At 41.5% G+C, this 22,763-nt stretch overlaps 1 protein-coding gene across 1 annotated transcript in view; it reads left to right on the top strand.

Moving 5' to 3' along the window:
• Window positions 1-17,066: 17,066 nt before the first annotated feature.
• Window positions 17,067-22,763, top strand: part of DCT (dopachrome tautomerase) — a 43,013-nt gene continuing 37,316 nt past the window's right edge. The window contains exon 1 of the mRNA XM_061435214.1: window positions 17,067-17,871. Within this exon, the coding sequence (XP_061291198.1) occupies window positions 17,577-17,871 (295 nt within the window). The 5' untranslated portion in view covers window positions 17,067-17,576. The remainder of the gene's footprint in view (window positions 17,872-22,763) is intronic.

Genomic DNA, 22,763 nt, shown 5'->3' with positions numbered 1-22,763 from the left:
AGAAGCTTGTCCTCAGCCCTAGGGGTTAAATATTTTCCTGGGATAGCCCAAAGATTGCTTGTGAGTATATACTTAGTCGCTCAGTTGTGTCCAAGTCTTTGCAACCCCATGGGGGATTCTCCGGGCAAGAATACTGGAGTGGGTTGCCATGACTCCTCCAGGAGATCTTCCTGACCCAGGGTCAAATCCAGGTCTCTCACATTTCAGGTGAGTTCTTTACCAGCTGAGCTACTTAGGGAACCCCCTCTTTCACTATGGATAATCTCAGTATCATAAAATCAGAGACTAAAAATGCCACCTCAGCCTGCTCTGAGAAAACAGTGTGTCTGTAATAACTGAATGCCTAATGTATGGGGGAGATACATGTATCCCGGGAAAGAGATATACATTGCTTATTGAGGGCTAGATGCATCACAAGACTGGGAGATTATCCACAAAACTACTGGTGTATTATCTGATCTTCTTAGAAATATGCCACGCAATGTGCATCAAAAGCTAAGTCCATAGTCTTTTGCCGAAGAACACATTGTACTTCCTAAGGGTAGAGCTCAATGCATTCCACCGACTGGGCGTGGAAAGGCAAACTACAGGCATAGCTCAGAGATACTGCTGCAAGTTTGGTTCCAGACCATGGCAATACAGTGAATACTGCAGTAAAGCCAGTCACACGAATTTTTTGGTTTCCCAGTACAGGGAAAATTTTTTCTACATAGCATTATGTCTCTAAAAACCATGTAACACCTTAATTAAAATATTTTATTGTCTTTGCACAGCACAAGAAACCACTGACAAAATGAAAAGAATGGGAGAAAATGTTTGCAAATGACATGACCTGTAAGGGGTTAATATCCAAAATCTATAAACAGTTCAAACAACTCAGTATCAAGAAAACAACAAAAATTGAAAAAGAAAACAAAAAAATTTTTTTTTTAATGGGCAGAAGACATGAAAAGATATTTTGCCAAAGAGGATATACGGATGGCCAGCAGGCACCTGAAAATATGCTGAACATTGATAATCATCAGAAAAATGCAAATCAAAACCGCAACGAGGTATCACCTCACACCTGTCAGAATGGCTATTGTCAAAAGACCACAAATAAGAAATGTTGAGGATTTGGAGAAAAGGGAAGCTTTGTACACTATCGGTGGGAATGTAAATTGATAAAGCCACTGTGGAAAACAGTTACGAAGCTTCTTCAGAAAACAGAAAATAGAGTTACTATGAAAAATTAAAGTGCTAGTCTCTCAGTCATATCTGAGTCTTTGTGACCCCATGGATTGTAGCTTACCAGGCTCCTCTGTCCTTGGAATTTTCCAGGCAAGAACTGGAATAAGTAGCCATTCCCTTCTCTAGGGGATCTTCCAGACCTAGGGATCAAACCTGGATCTCCTGAATTGCAGATAGATTCTTTACCATCTGAGCCACCAGGGAAGCCCATAGAGCTACCATATGATCCAGTAATTCCTGGAGATATATATATATATATATATGTGTGTGTGTGTGTGTATATATATATCTATCTGAAGAAAACAACAACACTAATTTGAAATGATACACACACCCAATATTCATGACAAAGCACTGTATGTTTTCACTTATATATGAAATCTAAAAATTAAAACAAATGAATGTAACAATCTGCTTCTGATTGTTATATTCATTTGTTTTAATTTTTAGATTAGCACAATTTTTAGATAAGGACAAGCTAGTGGTTACCAATGGGAAGAGGGAAGAGGCGAGGGGCAAGACAGGAATAGGGGCTTAAGAGGACCAAACTACTATGTGTACAGTAAATAAGCTACAGGGATATACTATACAGCTAATGAATATAGCTAACAGTTTTAATAAAAACACTTTATCGCTAAAAAATGTCACCCATCATCTGACAAGCAGGGTTGCCACAAACCTTCCCTTTGTAGAACACAATACCTGTGAAATGCACTAAAACAAAGTGTGCCTGGGAAGAACCTTGTACATGGTGGTTTAATTCTAAAGTTAGCCCAAGATGTCTACTTGCCATGGGGGTAAATAAGCATTTCCCCCTGAATTTTCCTGATTCAGTGTTCATTTCTGACTGGCTGTTTCAAGCAAAACGTAATGCCACTAATCGGAGGTAGAGATGGATGGGGGTTGGGGGAAATAGCAAAACATGGAGGGTTGTTCCCTCTTCCCTTGGGCTCCCATAGCCCTCCCCAGGTCCTTCGACTTTAGGATCTTGCTGTCTCCCTTTGAACCATCACGTGCTTTTCTCTCTCATCAGACCCAGCATGGTACCTGGCACGTACCAGACTCTATGTATGTGTTAGCTGACGGAATGAGTGAAGAGCTAAAAATAAAGTGTGACCAAGATATAGGATGAAGTTCTGTTGGTCTTTAAGAAAGGAGATAGGTATTCCTTGCCTTTCCCTGGCTTATGCATTGAGGTTGTTTTGATGTCCTGTGACAGGCTGTAATGAACTTCATCTTTAGTTATGTTTGGATCTGCCATTTCTCTTCACACATCACCAAGGGAGAAGAGGGGTATACAAAGGAGAAAATTACTTAGGAAGCATTTTGTTAGAAGGGTATTCAGAAGGAAACATGTGACCGAAAGAAAAATGCAGGCGATGTGAAAGCCCAGTTGGTTCCTTTCTTGAGATCTTTCTCATGCAGGATGATTTTCTGGGGGGCTGGCCTAACTTTGTTTTTTTTCTTCTTTCTTAATCAGATCTTCTAACACCTATGCAAGTTGGAATTCTTCCCAGGCAGCTTGGGAATTTTTATTTGTAAAATTTGGGAATCCAACCCTGACTATAATCTAAAGGGTTCACCTGAGTTTTGGCAAAACAGCATGCCAGCATTTGGCATGGGGGTTTTGAAGTCTGGCTGGCTGTCCCAGGACTCTCGGTATCATGGTGATCTGGGATTGTTGGGAAACCATCCTGAGATGGTTCGGCTGGTGTACAGTCGGTCATTCCACTGAATTGATGACCTTTAGAAATCTCTTAGCAATCATAGGGAGCAGTAGGTCTTTGGTTCTGTTTGGATTTCACACAGTATTTAATCTTAGTGCTTTGGCAGGTAAAAGGGATGCTCAGCATACCAAGTCCAAAACATAACACACATAAATATCTTCTCTCCTTCACTTCTATGCCTTAGCACATCCCAGTCCTGTACCTTTTGACCAGTCCATACTTGAAGAAGATCGACAAGGTCTGTACCTGCCATTGTAAGATCTCTGAGGTGGGTGGGAATGTTGAGGACGTGCCAGAATCCGTTCCAAAGACAACTTGTATAGAACACACCTCTTAAGCTCCAAGTTGATTCATCTGGATTGCACTTAAGGGAGTTCAGAAGAAGATCAAAAGATAGAGTTGGGAAACAGCAACATGTCATTGAAGATAGAGTGAATGCTGACGATGGAGTGAATAGGGGATGATAGAGGCATGGAGACGCGTCAGTTGGCAGTGCTCCGAAGCGTGCAGTATGCTTTTCCTATCTGAGAAGAGCTGGTTGTCTGACTTCTTTTCTACAATAGATTCTCTTCGACTTGCAGAGTAATCATTGCATGAATTTTGAGGAGGTGCCATAGTAAATTATGTATGCATGCTAAGTTGATTCAGTCATGTCCAACTCTTTGCAATCCCATGGATTGCAGCCCACCAGGCTCCTCTGTCCATAGGATTCTCCAGTCAAGAACACTTGAGTGAGCTGCCATGCCATCCTCCAGGGGATCTTCCCGACCCATGGACTGAATCCACCTCTCTTACCTTACATCCCCTACTTTGGCAGGCAGGTTCTTTACCACTGGCGCCACCTGAGAAGCCCAAATTATGTATAACCAGATTTAAAAGAAATTTCTCATAATTGAAATGTGGAATCAAACATGATTAAATCAAATAAAACTTCTTATTACTCTGGAAAGGTTTATACAGTTAAACCATGTTTCCCTCTCCTCTGAGGTACTTTCATATTCTCTCCCCTTTACAACTGTGGTGTGATTAATATAATTATTTTTAATTACAATAGCTAACAATGAACGTTTAACAGAAATCTTACGATATTAGTGTTATGAGATATTTCATGACATAAAATATCTCATGTGATATTCCTATTTTCGCTTCAAACTTTTGCATCTTGCATCCTGACATGCAATTTTCAGCCCAATAAGATTTAAATTCTGATGATAATGTGTAATACATTTTTTTCTTTAAATTTTGGCCTTCATGATGAATTTATTTCTTGGACACTTCGCATGTTATGCTTTTTGGAAGTGCAAAAGAGTCTCCACTCTCTCTGGTCCACACATGAATTGTTTTTCCAATCAGATGCATGAACATTCCAAGCACAGTGCCCTTCCGCCGCCCCTTCACTAACCATTGCTCTCTATGACTGCTGTGTTTTTAGTATGACTGATATGGTTTTGATGGAGTGAAGCTTTCAGCTTTCCTTTTTCAGCTTTCCTTTCAGCTCTCTGTTTTGACAGTGGCAAATTACGGAAAGGTGCTTTCAGCATATAATGAAATGTAGGATAGAAGTCGATTATAAAAATGTGTATTCTATAATTCCAGTTTAAGAAAAGACTGTTGAAGGAATGAATAATTACATTCATCTGGAATGATAAACAGCAAAAGAACAATCAGAATCATTTCTGGTGGTGAAATTATGAGTCATTTAAATTTTCTTCTCTGTACTTTTCTGTGTTTGTCAAATTTTCTGGAGTGAATGTGTATATTGTTATCAGAAATAGTGTGAAAAAATTTATATTAAACCCCCATCTGGAGCTTTTGATTTGCAAGAAATTGCCAAGTTATTTGGAATAACTTCCTACCTGCAACTAACTAGAACACTAAGGCAATAGTCACTGTTCATCATTCATTATTCAATCATTCACTTAGTCCTTCAGCAACACTTACTATTCAGTTCTTACCTGTTAGGCTCTATTCAGTTCTTCCTACCTGCAACTAACTAGAACACTAAGGCAATAGTCACTGTTCATCATTCATTATTCAATCATTCACTTAGTCCTTCAGCAACACTTACTATTCAGTTCTTACATGTTAGGCTCTATGTTCGATGCTGGATACAAAGATGAACACAATACCAGTCCCCCTCCCTTGGAAAGATTCGTCTTCAGCCCATCAGTTATTCAGGTTAGTTTACTGATTTGAAGAAGTCATTCAAGGTGAGGGGCAGGTCTGGGTGGTGGTAGTAGTTAAGAATTCAACCAGGAAGCCGGTTTTGATAGTAAAGGAGAAGCGTACTGCTCTTGGTACCCAAGAGTATGGAATCCATTCTAATGACAAATGTCATTCAGCATGATTGTATTGGCGACTCCATCAGTGAACTGGAAGGGTCATTAAGTACTTCAATGCAGTAGCAACTACGCTTCTACCAATGTGTTTTCTGATTCCATTATTCTAGAGATTTTTGACAGTTAACTTCTTACTTTGCAATGATTTTATTCATTTGAAATTTTTAAATTTGTATTTTATTGGAGGATAATTGCTTTACAATGTTGTATTGATTTCTGCCATGCAGCAACATGAATCAGCCACAGGTATACATATATCCCCTCCCTCTTTGCAATGATTTGATTTGATTTGATTATTATTTTTTTTTAGATTCATATGCAGTAGCAAGAAATAGCAGAGAGGTTCCGTGTGCCCTTTACACAATTTCCCCCAGTGGTAACATCCTGCAAAACTATAGTACAATATTGTACATTCTAGAGATATTAATACCTAGGAAAATGAAGAAGCCTCACAACTTTGTATGTAGCAGGTTTGTTGTTGTTTAGTTGCTAAGTTGTGTCTGACTTTTTTGTGACCTCATGGAATGGCAGCCTGCCAGGCTCCTCTGTCCATGTGATTTCCTAGGCAAGAATACTGGAGTGGGTTGCCATTTTCTTCTCCAGGGGCTCTTCTGGACCCATCTTCTGCATTGGTGGGCAGATTCTTTACCACTGAGCCACTAACGAAGCCCATATAGCAGGTACCCCTACCTTTCTTGGTGGAATTCTGCAACATTGACTTTTTCTCTCACATTGTAATAAAGACCTCCCTTAAGGTAGATTTTTCTTTATATCTTAAAAATATTCATTCTTTTAAGGGTTACTTGGCAATCACCTTAAATTCAGATTATTTTCTTGACTGAAGTTAGTATACAAATGTGAAGGACCAGCTTCTAGTCATCAGGTTTTGGGAACTCTGTGAACAAAAAACTTAGCCTATGATCATTAAGGATATTTGTAGTGGTGGGAGGAAGACTGATGGAAGGATTATTCCCAAAGGAGACTGCTGAGCAGTGCACAGTCTCACAGAGGCCTCGACAGGGGCATCTGGAAGTGAATGTAACCTCCAGCCATGGAGCCATATACAGAGAAGCTTCTATTTCTTCTACAACAAGAAAAACAGCCATATTTGATCTACAGACTTAAAATCAAGGGAAAAATCTGAGAGGGGAAGAGATGGAGAGTTTTCCCAGGAGGAGCCCAACCCACCTCCCAACTCAGAAGGAAGAAAAGGAGCTTCTTGGATCTTTCCTTAGAGATGGAGAGGTCGTTAAGTCAAGAGACCACCTGGGTATTCAGCTGATTTATCCTTAAAGGCACAGTGCTTCCCTGTTCTCATTCATAGACTTATTTAATAAATATTATCAGGCACTTTTTATCTGTCCATCCCTAACTGTTGAGTTGGCAGAAAGATGAGAATTCCCTGATAGTCCAGGGGCTAAGACTTCATGCTTTCAGTGCAGGGTCCTAGGTTTGGTCCCTGGTCAGGGAACTAGATCCCACTTGCCTCAAGTAAGACCCAGGGCAGCCAAATAAATAAACAATAAATAAATGAACAAACAAGCAGGTTTTTTTTTTTTTTTTGTAAAGAGTGACTTTTAAATATAAGACACTTGAGACAAAGATGAGAGGGAAAAAAGTATCCATATCAGGAAAAAGATATCTCATATTTTACTCACCCTGGTTGCCTAGTGTCAGAAAAAAGCACTTTAACCATAAGTCACAAGACTGAAACTCTGTTGCTAACTAGCTCTGTGGTCTTGGGCAAGTTATTTTTTACTCTGGGTAAGCATTGTGTCTGACTGACTCAGTCTTGTCTGACTCTTTGGGACCCCACAAACTGTAGCCCATAGGGCTCCTCTGCCATGGAATTTTCCAGGCAAGAATACTGGCATGGGTTGCCATTTTCTCCTCCAGGGGATCTTCCTGACCTAGGGATCAAACCCAAGTCTCTTGCATTGCCTACACTGGCAGGCAGATTTTTTTGACCACTAGCGCTACCTGGGAAGCCCGTGGGCAGGCATGGTTTTCTCAAATGACGGATCCAAATAATTTTTGAATTTCTCAACAGATGAATAATTTATGAGATAATGTGGCTCAAAGAGGCCATGTGTAGGACTAATTGTAGAATAATAGGAGCTCCTGGTACTGCCTGAAAATGCAAAGCTTTGCAGAAGTAGGCTGCCTTGACCCAATTTGGAAATCCCCATGAGAGGAGACAGAATTGTTCATGTCTGTAGAAAGCAGCTAAATCCTATGGCATGTCTCCTCAACACCTCCTCAGTGTCTCTCCCCCAACCACATGACCCACACCGATGGTCCTCCTAAAACCAAAAGTTTGAGGATGTGTTGAGGGTGACCTGCTTGTGAAAAGAGATTGAATTTATGAGATTTGATGTCCAGTTTCACCATTTACCACCTGTTTTGAGTTGAAGTGTCTTCCTTCTGTGTTTCCCAACAAAACATATGTGTTGAAGTGCTAATCCTAGTACTTCTGAACGTAAGCCTATTTGGAAATAAGATTGTTGCAAATTTAATCAAATGTAAGATAAGCTCATGGACTTCTGTGGTAGTTCAGATGGTAAGAGTCCTCCTGCAATGCAGGAGATCTAGGTTAAATCCCTGGGTCAGGAAGATTTCCTGGAGAAGGAAAGGGCTACCCACTCCAGTATTCTTGCTGGAGAATACCATGGACAGAGGAGACTGGTGGGTTACAGTCCATGGGGTCCCAGAGTCGGACATGACTGAATGACTAACACTTCACTGGAAAGAAGAGGTCATGCTGGAATAGGGTGGACCCCTGGTCCAATATACCTGTGACCTTATAGAAAGGGACATTTGGACACAGAGACACACAGACATGGAAGTAAGTAATTAGAGTTAGGTTAGGACTGGAGTTAGGTTGCCACAAGTCAAGGAACATGCTGAAACTGGGAGAGAGTCTGCAAAATGTCCTTCCTTCTTGCTTTCAGAGGGAGCATGGCCGTGCTGACACCCTGATCGTCACTTCAAGAATTGTGAGACAATACATTTTGACCTCTCAATTTGTGGCACTTCAGGTGAAAGTAACCAAACAAGGAGGCCATTGGTCTAAAGTGGTCTAATGCTTTGGTCGTCTGTATAAGTGAATCAGAACCCATGCCAGGGTGAATTCCTGTAAAAGCCTGGAGGTTAAGGAACAGCAAAACAGCCAACTAGGCTTTCCCCCGCAAACAAAACCACTTAAGCTCTAACCAATCAAATAATTTCCTTGCTTTGCTTCCACAGCCTCTCTATAAAAACCTTGCTCCCAGCTCCTGTTCGTGGAGTACTCCTAATCACTTCTGGTTTGGGGCTACTCAATTCAAACTGATTTTTGCTTAAATAAACTCTTAAAAGTGTAATATGCTGGGACTTCCCTGCCTGTCCAGTGGTTAAGACTCAGCGCTTTCAATGCAGGAGGTGCAGTTTCGATCCCTGGTTGGAGAATAAGATCTCACACATGGCGTGGCCAAAAAAGGAAAAAACGTATTATGCTTTAGTTTATCTTTTAACAGTTTCTTATGATAACAATAGCAAGCTAATATACCATTTGTGTGATGTGGAGCAACTCAGACAAATTCTATGAGCTCAAATTTCCACAGTGGAAATTGAAGGCATAGAGGGTGGTGTATTTTTTTTTAATGTAGATATATATTTTTAAAGTGTGTTTTACTCCCTAACGCTTCACCCTGCCTAGTTCCCAGGCCCCATGTCACTATAACTTTGCATGTTCACTTACAGCTTTGTATTTCTTCACGTCTTCGGTGAGGACAAACACATTTCCACCGAGAAAATCGTTCACTCCTCTATCATTTCTGCATCTTCTGCTGAGTTCTGACTTCGGCTTCAACTCATCCTACTCAAGATGAAATTCATTTCTGTGGCATAAATAGACAGTTGGTGTTCATAAATTTCAGTTTATATTTGTTAGTATAAAAATATTATGCTATCAGAAGCACCTCTTATAATTGAAGTAAACCAAAATCTCCAAGAAATGATCTTGTTTTGCATAGTTTTCAGTCTGTTCATCTTATGCCAGAACACTTTTTAGAAACGAAGAATTCACACCAGCAAAGTTTACATTTAGTAGGTAGCTGTCCGCCATGATTTGTAAGAACATATTTCTTTTTTATAGCTTATAAAATGAATTGGAAGCTTAGAGTTATTCTTTGGGGCTGTGTGTGTGTGTGCACACACACTTGGCCTATTAAAAGTAACTGAATTAATTTAGATGAGATTAAACGAGAAGGAATCATTTCCAAAGACAGTGTCAGGTATCATGGTTAGATGCTTTTTGACAGTGGTGATAAAATAATGAGCTTGGTGTAAAGCATCAGATTCAGGTCAAGTATTTTTTTTGAAGAAGATTTACTTTTTTTTTATGTTTCTTATTTTTAATGATAGAATTCATCGTTGTCAGCTCTTGAAATTAATGAGTTGCCTCAAATCTGGTTTACCCATAGTCTCTGGGGCTTATTTAACTTTTTGTCCACAATTCTGTTATAATTAAGGATGGAGATTCCTAAGTTCTAAGGCTAAGAGAGAATAGCGTACCTGAAAATACCACATCATCATTTAATTAATTCAGCAGAATCCAGATAAGAACAGTTAACCTCCATTTCTGGGTAGTAATGTTACATAAAGGTTAAAAATATTTTCCATATACTGAAGTTAGAAGTACTGATTTGGTTTCCAGAAAGAAAACTATTTTGAAAAGTACTTCTAATTAGATTGTTGGATTAGAAGTGTGTATTCGTGTATGAAAAAGATACCACATTGTTCAAGGCTATTGAACTAGTAAGTAGCAGGACCAAGATCAAGAAAACAAATTTGAGTTGTGCCAAAATCATATTCTTTTTAGTACTTATAGGAAGTTCCTGTATATAATGTCAGTCTCATAAGTACCCATCATTCTGAATTTTTAACTTAAATTTTTAAGTTTATGAATAAAAATAAATATGTTCTTGGCTCATTGTTCAAGATGTGCAAAAATATAGAATAAAATAGATCTTCTTTTTTCTCTGGTTCCCTAGATCTTTAGGCCCCCTTCCCAGAGCAGCCACTCCACCAGTTTCCTGTAAATATTCTATATGTTTACCCATCCAGACAGGCAGGTGTGCACATGTGTGCACACACTCCTTCACTATGTTAGCACAGGGAATTCACTGTAATGTATCTTATGTTTTTTTCTTGACATTATATTTTGGTGATCTTTCTAGACCCCAATGGAGAAGGCAATGGCACCCCACTCCAGTACTCTTGCCTGGAAAATCCCATGGACAGAGGAGCCTGGTAGGCTGCAGTCCATGGGGTCGCTAAGAGTCGGACAGGACTGAGCGGCTTCACTTTCACTTTTCACTTTCACGCATTGGAGAAGGAAATGGCAACCCACTCCAGTGTTCTTGCCTGGAGAATCCCAGCGATGGAGGAGCCTGGTGGGCTTCCGTCTATGGTGTCGCACAGAGTCGGACACGATTGAAGCGACTTAGCAGCAGCAGCAGCTAGACCCCAAACTTCCTTAAGTTTATAAATTGCACATTTATAAACTCTGGTGGATCTGTGTTAGCATAGTGAATTCAGTTATGTATCTTGTTTTTCTCCTGACATTGTATTTTGGCGATCTTTCTAGGTTCGAAATTTTCTTTTGTACTTATTAATTTTTTAAAATATTTATTTATTTTTTATTTTTGGCTGTGCCGGGTCTTTGTTGCTGGGAGGGCTTTTCTCTAGTTGTGGCAAGCAGAGGCTACTCTCGAATTGCAGTTCACGGGCTTCTCATTGCGGTGGCTTCTCTTGTTGCGGAGCACAGGCTCTAGGTACACGGGCTTCAGTAGTTGTGGCTTGCAGGCTCTGGAGCGCAGGCTCAGAAATTGTGGCACACGGGCTGTCACTCTGTCCCACGTGGGATCTTCCTGGATCAGGGATCAAACCTGTGTCTCCTGCATTGGCAGGTGGACTCTTTACCACTGAGCCACCAGGGAAGCCCCCAAACTTTCTTAATTGCACAATTTATAAACTCCGGTGGACTAAAATAGTCTAAAAATTACATTTTCAGGCCATGTAATCTCTTTGTAAACGTATAGGTGATATTTGCTAGGCTTGATCAGAAGTAGACGGAGAGGGGAGTGAATTCCCCTCTTCCACAGATCTGTATTTTGACGTAGGAGTAACTATATTGTTTATCCAGGTCAGTCATTAAATTAGAGGGGTATGTATAAAAATTTCAAATTGAATACTCATGATCAAGATGAAGGATAAAAGCCAAAATGATAAAAATAAGAATTAGAAGGCTCAGGTGTGCATAACAAGGAATGGAGTTGGATATAAAGCTCAGTGATGAAAAATCTGAACTTAAAATGGCTGTTTGATGTATAAACAAGCCTTAAGAATAGACTATCAAAAAATGCATGCAAGATGGAAAAAAATGCATCCAATTGAAATATGAGAAACCACACAACCCGTTCCTAACCCTTGATTCCTCTGAAGAACAATTCACAGCAACAAGAACAGAAAAGCTCTTAGATGGAGAAAGCAAAACCCTTATCAGGACACATGCCCAGCATTTAGGAAATAATTTGGACACAAGGAAAAAGAATAATCTCTTTTCCCTATGATGTGACTGCAGAGAATAGATCAAAAAGCATTGGACAGAGGAGTCCAGCAGGGCTAGAAACCAGGAGGGTTTTCACATTCAGAGGTGTAGAGAAAAGAGCAGGAATTTGCTGAAAACCAGAAGCAAGATGCAGATGATTGATTTCTTTGTATTACTTTTAGCAAGGGCTTTAAAATGTTTACCACCCCACTGGATTGCTTCCAGGCTCTGAGCCATCGCTTCCTCCTTTGAATGTAGGGTAGGCACGGCTGGCATCCTGCCTCTAAAGTTTTCCACATCCACCCAGCATGGTCCCCTCACAGATTCTCCAAAGAATTGCATACTGAATCCTTCTTGAAAGCAAGATGGTACAAGATGCTGAGATGCAAAATCAAACTATACAGAACATCTCTTTTCATTCAGAATCTTTCCTCAAAGGTAAAAGGACAGGGTAAGATATATTGTTTTCTGATAAGGCACTTTTCTACTCCAGATTATTCTGCTCTGTAATACACAGGTGCCTCTCTTTACTGGCTTTCAGAACATTCCTTAGAATAATAATCTTTGATCTTATGGCTTCCATTGACAACGGTGGGCTTCCCTGGTGGCTCAGTGGTAAAGAACCCACATGCTAAAGGAGGAGACGCAAGAGACACAGGCTCGATCCCCTGGGTTGAGAAGATCCATTGGAGGAGGAAATGGCAACACACTCCAGTATTCTTGCCTGGAAAATTCCATGAACAGAGAAGCCTGGTTGGATATAGTACAGGGGGTCTCAAAGAGTCAGACATGATGGAGCACGCACGTGCACACACACACCCACATCCACACACACACACTGACAACAAATGGTATTTTCTCCTGGATTCTGCTTTTGGGTTTTTAGCAAAGACTTTCCCTTTCATAAACAAGCCAGTGTTTAATTATAGCTATACTCATGATCTGAGATCCTCTAGGCTTATGTCTTTAGATTTCTGATTACATACACCAGCTTCTCAGAAATTCTTTTTGAATTCTTCTCTAGGCCCCAGCTTGCTTACAAACAATTTGGCTAGGAGTTTATTACTGCTGTACTTACGCAGAAATATATGTGAGCATGTATATATCTCTCTGCCTCCTTTTTCAAAGAATTTGAGATACATAAATACATAAATTCGCAAAAGGATAAACTAAGAATTCCCATATATAGGAACATGTGCTTAGATGCTCAGTCATGTATGATTCTTTGTGACCCTATGGACAGTAAGCAGCCAGGCTCCCCTGTCCATGGATTCTCCAGGCAAGAATCCTGGAGTGGGTTGCTATTTCCTCCTCCAGGGAATCTTCCTGAGCCAGCGACTGAACCTGTTTCTACTATGTTGGCAGGCAAATTCTTTACCGCTAGCGCCACCTGGGAAGCCCATCTAGGAACATATGTAAGGCAAATATCAAGCAAAACAGTGTGTGAATCAGTTGCCGGACATGGGGCTGTGAATTTGGCTCCAAATGTCATAAATGGCCAAGGCCAAGAAAGAAACGCTATCCTAAGATTCATAAGATCTAGATGCTACGGGGGAGCACAGCTTTAATGGGTACTGAACTCTGAGAGAAATCTCTCCCCTGATTCCTCATAAAAATGACATTGTGATGTATATTAGATGACATAAAAATGTCTAACAAGTTTCACATGATATTTCTCCATGACATGCCTTAATGGAGGCTGATGGCTTGATACTAAAAGATAATTCCGTTAGTGTAAGGGGAGGAGGGACCCCAAATTATTACTTTAGCCAGACTCCTATATCAAGATGGGGATTTAACTCTATTCTGACCTGCTTAGGGCTTCCTCCTGGGGTAGCAATGTTAAAGCACAGAGAGGAGGCAGCCACACACTGTGGCAGAGATTGGAATGATGTGGGCTCAAAGAGAGGAAGCTGAGAAATGGCTGTAGCCACTGGAAGCTAGAAGAGCCGAGAAGGTTCTCCCCTAGAACCTTAAGATGGGGCCCAGCCCTACCGATGACACACTGAGCTTGGACTTCTGGCCTTCAGAATAGTGAGAGAATACAAACTGCCCAGTTAGCAGAAATTTGTTAAGGCAGCCTGAGGAAAGTGTTAAGTCTCTTTAGCCACGTCACACTCGTTGAGACCTTATGGACTGTAGCCCACTGGACTCCCCTGTCCATGGGATTCTTCAAGCAAGAGTACTGCAGTGGGTTGCCATGCCCTCCTCCAGGGGATCTTCCTAACCCAGGGACTGAACCCTCGTCTCTTGTGTCTCTGCCTTGGCCAGGTGGGTTCTTTACCACTAGCTGTACCTGGGAAGCCTAAGGAAATGAATACATGTGGATTATTTCGGTTGACTTGATGCCAACATTTCCTCTGGATCCATGCTTTACCCTGACCAAGTGATTCTCACCTCGGACTGCCCATTAGAATGGCTTAGAGAGCTTAGAAAAAAGGCTGAAATCTGGGTCACATCCACAGAGATTCCACTTCAAAAGGCTTGGGCTGTAGGCTGGCAACGGTGTAGAGTCAGATTTAAGTGCTGCCATTTAATTAGTCACAGTAATTTAATGTCATGAGGGTGACACAGAAGTACATGGGGCTGGAACAGCGGTATAAAGAAATTTTTAACTTAGGAATTTGCTTTGGAGCATACCATTCTATATCTTTATGCTGAAATAGAAAGCATTCTTAGACACTGCCTGAAGCAGTTATGCATCAGCTATCTGCACTGACCTTATGACACCAAGAGAATTCTGTTTCCACCATGAGAAAATATGGATGCTCTGACAGGTGAACCACTGTTGCTCATCTGGATGTTTCCCAGAAGGACTGGGGAGGCATTGCCCTCTAGACTGAAGTTGGACAATGCTTAACTTTAACATAAATCAAAAGATGTCCTGTGTGGGCCCTCACTCCAAATTGTCCACTGCCTCTTGACAATTAGATAATTACAACTTTGAATTCCTGGTGGCATGGTTTGTTGTTGTTGTTCAGTCACTAAGTCGTGTCCAACTCTTTGTGACCTCGTGAACTGTAGCATGCCAGGCTCCTCTGTCCTCCACTGTTTCTTGGAGTTTGCTCAAATTCATGTCCATTGAATTGGTGGTGCTCTCTAACCATCTAATCCTCTACTGTTCCCTTCTCCTTTTGCCTTCAATCTTTCCCAACATCAGGGTCTTTTCCAATGTGTTGGCTCTTTGCATCAGGTGGCCAAAGTATCGGAGTTTCAGCTTTAGCATCAGACCTTCCAATGAACTGGGAAAGGAATACATCAAAGTTCCAAATTGGGAAACGAGTACTTCAAGGCTGTATGTTGTCACCCTGCTTACTTAACTTATATGCAGAGTACATCATGCAAAATGCCTGGCTGGATGAAGCACAAGCTGAAATAAAAATTGCCGGGAGAAATATCAATAACCTCAGACAGGCAGATGATACCACCCTTATGGTAGAAAGTGAAGAACAACTAAAGAGCCTCCTGATGAAAGTGAAAGAGGTGAGAGAAAAAGCTGGCTTAAAACTCAACATTCAGAAAACGAAGATCATGGCATCTGGTCCCATCACTTCATGGCGAATAGATGGGGAAACAGTGGAAACAGTGACAGACTTTATTTTTGGTGACTCCAAAATCACTGCAGATGGTGACTGCAGCCATGAAATTAAAAGACACTTGCTCCTTGGAAGAAAAGCTGTGACAAACCTAGACAGAGTATTAAAAAGCAGAGACATTACTTTGCTGACAAAGGTCCATCTAGTCACAGCTATGGCTTTTCCAGTAGTCATGTAGGGATGTGAGAATTGGACCATAAAGAAAGCTGAGCACCAAAGAACTAATGATTTTGAACTGTGGTGCTGGAGAAGACTTTTGAGAGTCCCTTGGACTGCAAGGATATCAAACCAGTCAATACTAAAGAAAATCAACATTGAATATTCATTGGAAGGAGTGATGCTGAAGCTGAAGCTCCTATACTTTGGCCACTTGATATGAAGAACTGACTCATGGGCAAAGACCCTGATGCTGGGAAAGATTGAGGGCAGGAGGAGAAGGGGATAACAGAGGACAAGATGATTAGATGGCATCACCGACTCAATGGACATGAGTTTGAGCAGGCTCTGGGAGTTGGTAATGGATAAGAAAGCCTGGTGTGCTGCAGTCCTAGGGGTTGCAAAGAGTCATACATGACTGAGAGACTGAACTGAACTTCCAGTGAATATTCAGGGTTGATTTCCTTTAGGATTGACTGGTTTTATATCTATTTTCAGTCCAAGGGATGCTCAGAAGTCTTCTCTAGCATCTCAATTGGAAAGCATCAATTCTTTGGCATCCAGCCTTCCTTATATATAGTCTATCTCACATCCTCTGAACACTACTGCTGGAAAAACCAAAGCTTGGACTATATGGACTTTTGTTGGCAAAGTAATGTCTCTGCTTTTTAGTATGCTGTCTAGGTTTGTCATAGCTTTCCTTCCAAGAAGCATGTGTGACCTGGTACTTTATGTATTTAAGAAGAAAAACCTGCTGCAGAGATGTGCTGAATAGAATGGGTGCTAAGTCCAACCCTTTGTGACCCCATGGACTGTAGCCCACTAGTCTCTTCTGTCCACGGGGTTCTCTAGGCAAGAATACTGAAGTGGGTTGCCAATTCCTTCTCCAGGGGATCTTCCCAATCCAGGGATCGAGCCCACTTCTCAAGTCTCTTGCATTACTGAGCGGTTCTTTACCACCAGCACCACCTTGGAAGCCCTGAATAGAATAGGACTTATTATTTGGAGAGAAGAGGATCCCTCATTGTGAATTGTGAAACAAAGCAATTCCTTGTACATCAGCCCTCAATAAGTGTTTCTTTATTTGTGAAGTTGTGTGACAGCCTGTAGTGGTCTTTGGAAGCACGTCAGGGAGCAGTCAGGAGTGAATGGCTGTTAGCAGTGGGGTTGATCTCTGAAGGGCTTTTGATGACAAGCTCACTGCATCTATTGACTCCCTAGGAAGTCTGAGGTCACAAGCTTGGCCAGAACACATGAGCCCAGATAATGAAGATGGTTTTGCCCTCTTGAAACAAAGCCAGAAATTTTATCTACTTCATTGTGCACTCTGGGTCATGTGCTAACGATGGGGATTTGTCTAATACTAATCCCGCTAATGACGGCTTCTCCCAGCCCTTACACAAACCCCACCAGGCCCCGTGATTTGGCAAGCCAGACAGAATAAAGGCAGAACGGCATTTGGCTTTTGAACTGAGTTCAAGGCAATTAAAGTCATGGACTAAGGAGGGAAGGAGGGGGTTCAGAAATACCAGTATAATAAGTAGTATGACTGGAGCGCTCCGTCAATTAACTCAATTAGACAAAGCCTGTTTTAACCGGGGAAGGCGGTGAAAAGCGCTCCTCTCATTAATCTGGCTGTTAGAGGAGCTTCTGATGCAATGAAATTTGTTTTAGCGGTTTGCATCACATAAAGTCGTCTGTGTGTGTGCATGTACACACGAGCACACATGTGGGTTTTGTAATTTTTGTGGGTCTTTTTTTCAAGAGGAGAGGAATAGAAGGCAGATCCAAAATATACCCCCTAAAACGTAAATTTCCCCCAAATCAAAAAGCGGGTGAATGCTCAAGAGCCCACGAGTGGAAGGAAGACCAGGAGAAAGCTGGAGAGAAGCAAGGAGTGGAAGGCGAGAGAGAGAGTTCTCCCGGTTCTAAAGCCATGAGCCCCCTTGGGTGGGGGCTTCTGCTCGGCTGTCTGGGCTGTGCGCTCCCGTCGGGGGCCCGGGCGCAGTTCCCCAGGGTCTGCATGACGGTGGACAGCCTGCAGGCCAAGGAATGCTGCCCGCCGCTGGGCGCCGACCCCGCCAACGTCTGCGGCTCCCGGGAGGGCCGGGGCCAGTGCGCGGAGGTGCAGACCGACACCAGGCCCTGGAGCGGTCCCTACGTCCTGCGCAACCAGGACGACCGAGAGCGATGGCCCCGGAAGTTCTTCGACCGGACCTGCAGGTGCACAGGTGAGCAGGCAGGCGGATGTGCGCATGCGCCCAGCTGGGTGGGGCTGAGGGAGGAACCCATTCCAAGGCAGAGATGCTCGGCCTAGGCTTTGAAAGGCAAACCAAGTTGGTCCATTGGCATTGAGTAAGGCTGATGTCTGGGTATATTCTGCACACCTTTTAGTAGATCTAGTTATGAGAACTAAATAAATATTCTGTGGGCCACTCTGGTTCTATGAACGCGTGCCAGCACACCATGGGCTTGTCTTTTGGCGAGGGAAGCTGAAGAGTCCCAGAGTCAGCTTTGAAACTCAGAGCAAGTCCTTTCAAGATGGATTCAGTGCCCTCTCCTTCTGAGATGGGTTTGCACTTGTTGAAGAGGGAGGGTGGGTGATTCTTGGCATCGGTAAGACAGACGTCGCGGGGTAGGTGTTTTGAAGTTCGAGTCTCAGCATTTCTGACGATCTGAACAGGTCTTAAGCAGGATATATCTTGCTCGTGAAGGTTATGACTGGCTTGTAACTTTGCCATCCTTGGGGAGATGGACGGATGGACGGACAGAGCTGAAGAAGGGAGGGTGGTTTTTAGATAACAATGGCTTTTTTCACTCCTGTCTGGGTGTGATGTGAGCATTTCAGAATTTATGCAGTATCCCTCTTTCAGACCTTGGTCTCTCTTATTACCTGTTTTTTTGAAATCTCTGTGCACTTCTTACTTCTCCCGCTCTTCTGAGCCTTCTCAAATCCTTTTTAGTGAGGCTCCCCTCCAGTGTTCAGCAAACATGCACAGCAGTGATAAACACTCAAAGGCTGGCAGGGCATGTGAAACACACACACAAAAACATAAGCAGTAACTTTAGCAAAGCCCTTGGAAACTGTTCCACAGTGTCCAGCTGCCTAAGAGGTTTTCTTTTCTAATTATGTTTTTATTGATATTTTATGATGCTAGAACATAGGAGAATATAGATAATTGAGCTATGTAAGGACATAAAAAGGTAAACAAAAGGCTGTGATGTTGATGTAAGAATGCGATCAGATTTCTAACTGAAAATTCTGAAGCTATTTTATATAGAATGGATAAGCAAGGCCCTTTGTATAGCACAGGGAACTATATTCAATATTGTATAATAAAACATAATGGAAAAGGAAAAATTCTGGCTTTATAATCATTATTTTGTAGTCATATTGTTAATTCTGTAATTCAAAGGATTTGTTAGTTTTGTCTTGGGGTATTAATTGTGACAATGTTTGTAATAGCATGTTGAATGTATACTACTCATTTTTTTCTAATCTAATTGACCACTTGCTTCTGTAGACATTATCTCATAGATTCTCATGGTTTTTCAATCTAATGAGATGAGGCAGGTTTCATATTACTTGTGGGATTGGAAACCACACTACACAGTGACTTCTTTGTTGGTGACTCAAAAATTCTTCTAGAAAGCTTATTTCCAGGTCAGTCAATGATAGAGTGCCACAAATTAGAAACTTTGGGAATCTCCATTTCATGGAATCCAGGCAGCAGAAGACATTAGGAACTCAGGTATAACTGTTAACTCTCCTTATTGCTACCCATACCTGGGCTTCCCAGGTGGTACAGTGGTGAAGAATCCACCTGCCAATGCAGGAGGCCCAGGTTTAATTCCTGGGTCAGGAAGATCCCCTGGGGAAGGAAATGGCAACCCACTCCAGTATTCTTGCCTGGGAAAACCATAGACAGAGGAGCCTGGTAGGCTACAACCCAAAGGGTTGGTCAGAACTGAGCAACTGAGCACATGCACCCACGTCACTATCTATTCTATCTTTCTGATCTGACAAGGAAGTTTTTTTAATTTAAGTGAGATGGTAGGAATCAGGGATGGCAGAATAGAAGAGATAATTGCAGTCTCCCTGTCCTGAGGGAGTACTTACAAATATTCCCTCTAGAACTGGCAGTAACTTAGGGTCACAGTGACCTACTTTCAAAATGTTCTCAGGAGGATATGTGTGTTCAATTGCTCATTTGTGTCCAACTCTTTGCTACCCCATGGACTGTAGGAGCCACCAGGCTCCTCTGTCCATGGAATTTTCCAGGCAAGAATACTGGAGTGGGTTGCCATTTCCTACTTCAGGGGATCTTCTTGACCCAGGGATTGAACCCGTGTCTCCTGTGTCTCCTGCATTGACAGGCGGATTCTTTACCACTGCGCCACCTGAGCTTCTTAGGTAAACGTACCTAAGAAGGCAGTGGGCCAGAAACAGGGCCTGACCTGTAAGTCCAGAAGGACATCGCGTATCTGTAGACCAATCAAAGGAAGCAGGGTGTATGGTCTCCATCTCCAGCCATTGTCAAGACCAGGACTGTCTCTTAGAACCCCTTGTCTCCCTCCTCCAGGATTTGATCTGTCTAGACGTCTGCCGTCTATGGGGTTGCACAGAGTCAGACTCGACTGAAGTGACTTAGCAGCGGCAGCAGCAGCAGACTCATTCAGGACCATAGCTCTTTTCATCCCAGCTTTCGATTGACTCCACTTAGGTTGGCTAGATTGTCTTTTTCTTTGAGCCTCAGGACAAGAGACTAAGTCCTTAGTGATTGGGCTGGACAGGTATTTCGTATATCCAATAATCACTGTGATGTGTCATATGCCCCAAAGCAAGACACATGTTTTTCAGTTTATTCTCCCTAAAGAGTGAATTGCTTGCTTTCTCAGGCTAATTTCTTCATGATTTAGGAGGCAGTCTTCAGAAGTTAAACTTGATCTTCAGTGCCCAAAGTACCACCCCCCCACCGCCATAACCTCAAAATTCTTTGGCAAGTAGATTCTTCTAGTGTCATCTCAAATTTATTAATGAAATGTAGATTAGCAACAAGACTGTTGATGACCTTGGAATTTTGTTAATTCCGTGGAAAGATAAACACACCATTCATCTTTAATGGACATTGAGATTGTTTCTTCATCTTGGTCATTGGGAATAATGCTGAAATGAACATGGGAATCTCAATATCTTTGTGAGATCCTGATTTATGTTCTTTTGGATAAATACTTAGAAATTGGATTGCTGGATTGTATAGTAGTTTTGTTTTTAATCTTTTGAAGAACCTTCATACTATTTTCCACAGCAGCTGCATCATTTTACGTTTCCATCAGTAGTGTGCAAGGGTTCCAATTTCTTTGCATCCTAGTCAGATGGTATGTATTTGCAATTTAATGCTATTCAGCCCTAGAAAAGAAGGAAATTCGGCAGTATGCAACAACATGAATGAACCTTGAGGACATTGTGCTAAGAAGATAAGTCAGCCACAGAAAGACAAATACTGGATAATTCTATGTACGTGAGGAATCTGAAATAATCAAATTCATATAATCAAAGAACAGAATGGTAGTTACCAGGAGCTGGGAGGGAGGGGAAATAAAGATTTAGTAATCAGAGGCCATAAAGTTTCAGTTAATCAAGACGAATAAGATCTAGAGTTCTGTACAACACTGTACCTAGAGTCAACAGTAATGTTTTAAACAATTAAACGTGTGTTAAGAGGGTAGATCTCATGTAAAGTATTCTTAGCACAATAAAATAAAAATAAAAATAAACCACCCATAGTCTCCACGATCTTGAAGTTGGTAAAGGATTTTAGCTCAATAAAAATAAATAAATGCAAGCTCTGATGGGAAAAAAACCCCTAAATTATGTACTCAAATTCTCTAGAGAGAACTTTTGTATTCTCTGTGGGGATAATTTCAAACTGAAAAATTATTGAACTTAATTTTCAAGAAGAGCTTAATTTCAGGAGATCTTGGCATCAGCGATTCACCTTCCAAATCTCACCTGCCAATTGGCATTCCTGAGAAAAGACCAGTTGCAGCTGTGTCTTTGGACTTTTGAAAAGCGTGCACCACATGGTTTATGAACAATTGTCTGAGAACTTCTTGTCGTACACCTAAGTGCCTCCATCTTCCAATCTCTAAAATGGGGATAATGATGAAACCACACTTGTAAAATCCTTTTGAGCTCTGTAGATGAAAGGCCTCATGTGAGTGTAAAGTATTGTTATTAATATAATAGAATCTCTAATTAAAAGGAATAGGCTATTTAGAGCTCCTTGTAAATTCACTAATCGGTGGTCTTTAAACTTATTTAGTCTAATAGCCTTTGGAGGTTGAGCTGATGTGGTTCATGTGGGAACGTGCACTGTTTCGTTGCTCTCATTCTCTTTCCATTTTTATCCTGGTCCTAAGTAGGTATAAGACTTTGTCTTTTTAAATTTCATTTTTGCTCAAGGACATACTAAATAACAGATAGACTGATATCTAGGGACCTTTTACTTTTTCTCTCTCCATTCCCCAGTGAGATAATGCAATCCTTCCTAAAGGGTCTCCTTTAAAAAAAAAAAAAAAAAAAAACTGTTGCTATTGGTGGATTAATGGAGAAACTCAACTCATTAAATTAATGTAAGGGACTGCTAGGAAATTTAAGTTAAAGAAATAAACATTTTGTGTGGTAAGGTTTTATGTTACTGCATTTTTCAGTTGTCTTCGATATTTTAACGAATTCTTTAGACCAGGTTTAGAAGCACAAATATGAAAGAGAGCTGACTGCAGAGCTGTGGGGCGTGTTTTCTCTGAGACATGCTGGGAAAGGGATTTTTAAAAAGTCAAATACATTTCTAGGTAATAGGTGAGCTCAAATCCACACCAACGCTTTCTTATTAGCATTTCTGCACTGCTTTTCGTGGGCAACTTTGGCTTTGTGAGAGGAGATGGCTTTGTTCAACACAGTTGTGAACCATCTCTGATCTTCTGAGTCAGAATGAGTCATTTCATTTTCTGTCATCCATGGTGCTCAGTTAATTCTTGTTTTCACTTTTCCCATAGTTAGGCTGGTGTTGATATTTCATCGCACTCATGTTCCTCATACCACTAGATGAAGGCACCGAGC

This window comes from Bos javanicus, chromosome 12 (genome assembly GCF_032452875.1).
Source record: "Bos javanicus breed banteng chromosome 12, ARS-OSU_banteng_1.0, whole genome shotgun sequence".
In the NCBI taxonomy this organism is placed as follows: domain Eukaryota; kingdom Metazoa; phylum Chordata; class Mammalia; order Artiodactyla; family Bovidae; genus Bos; species Bos javanicus.
Note: the sequence above shows the minus strand (reverse complement) of the source record. Positions and strands in the feature narration are given on the sequence as shown.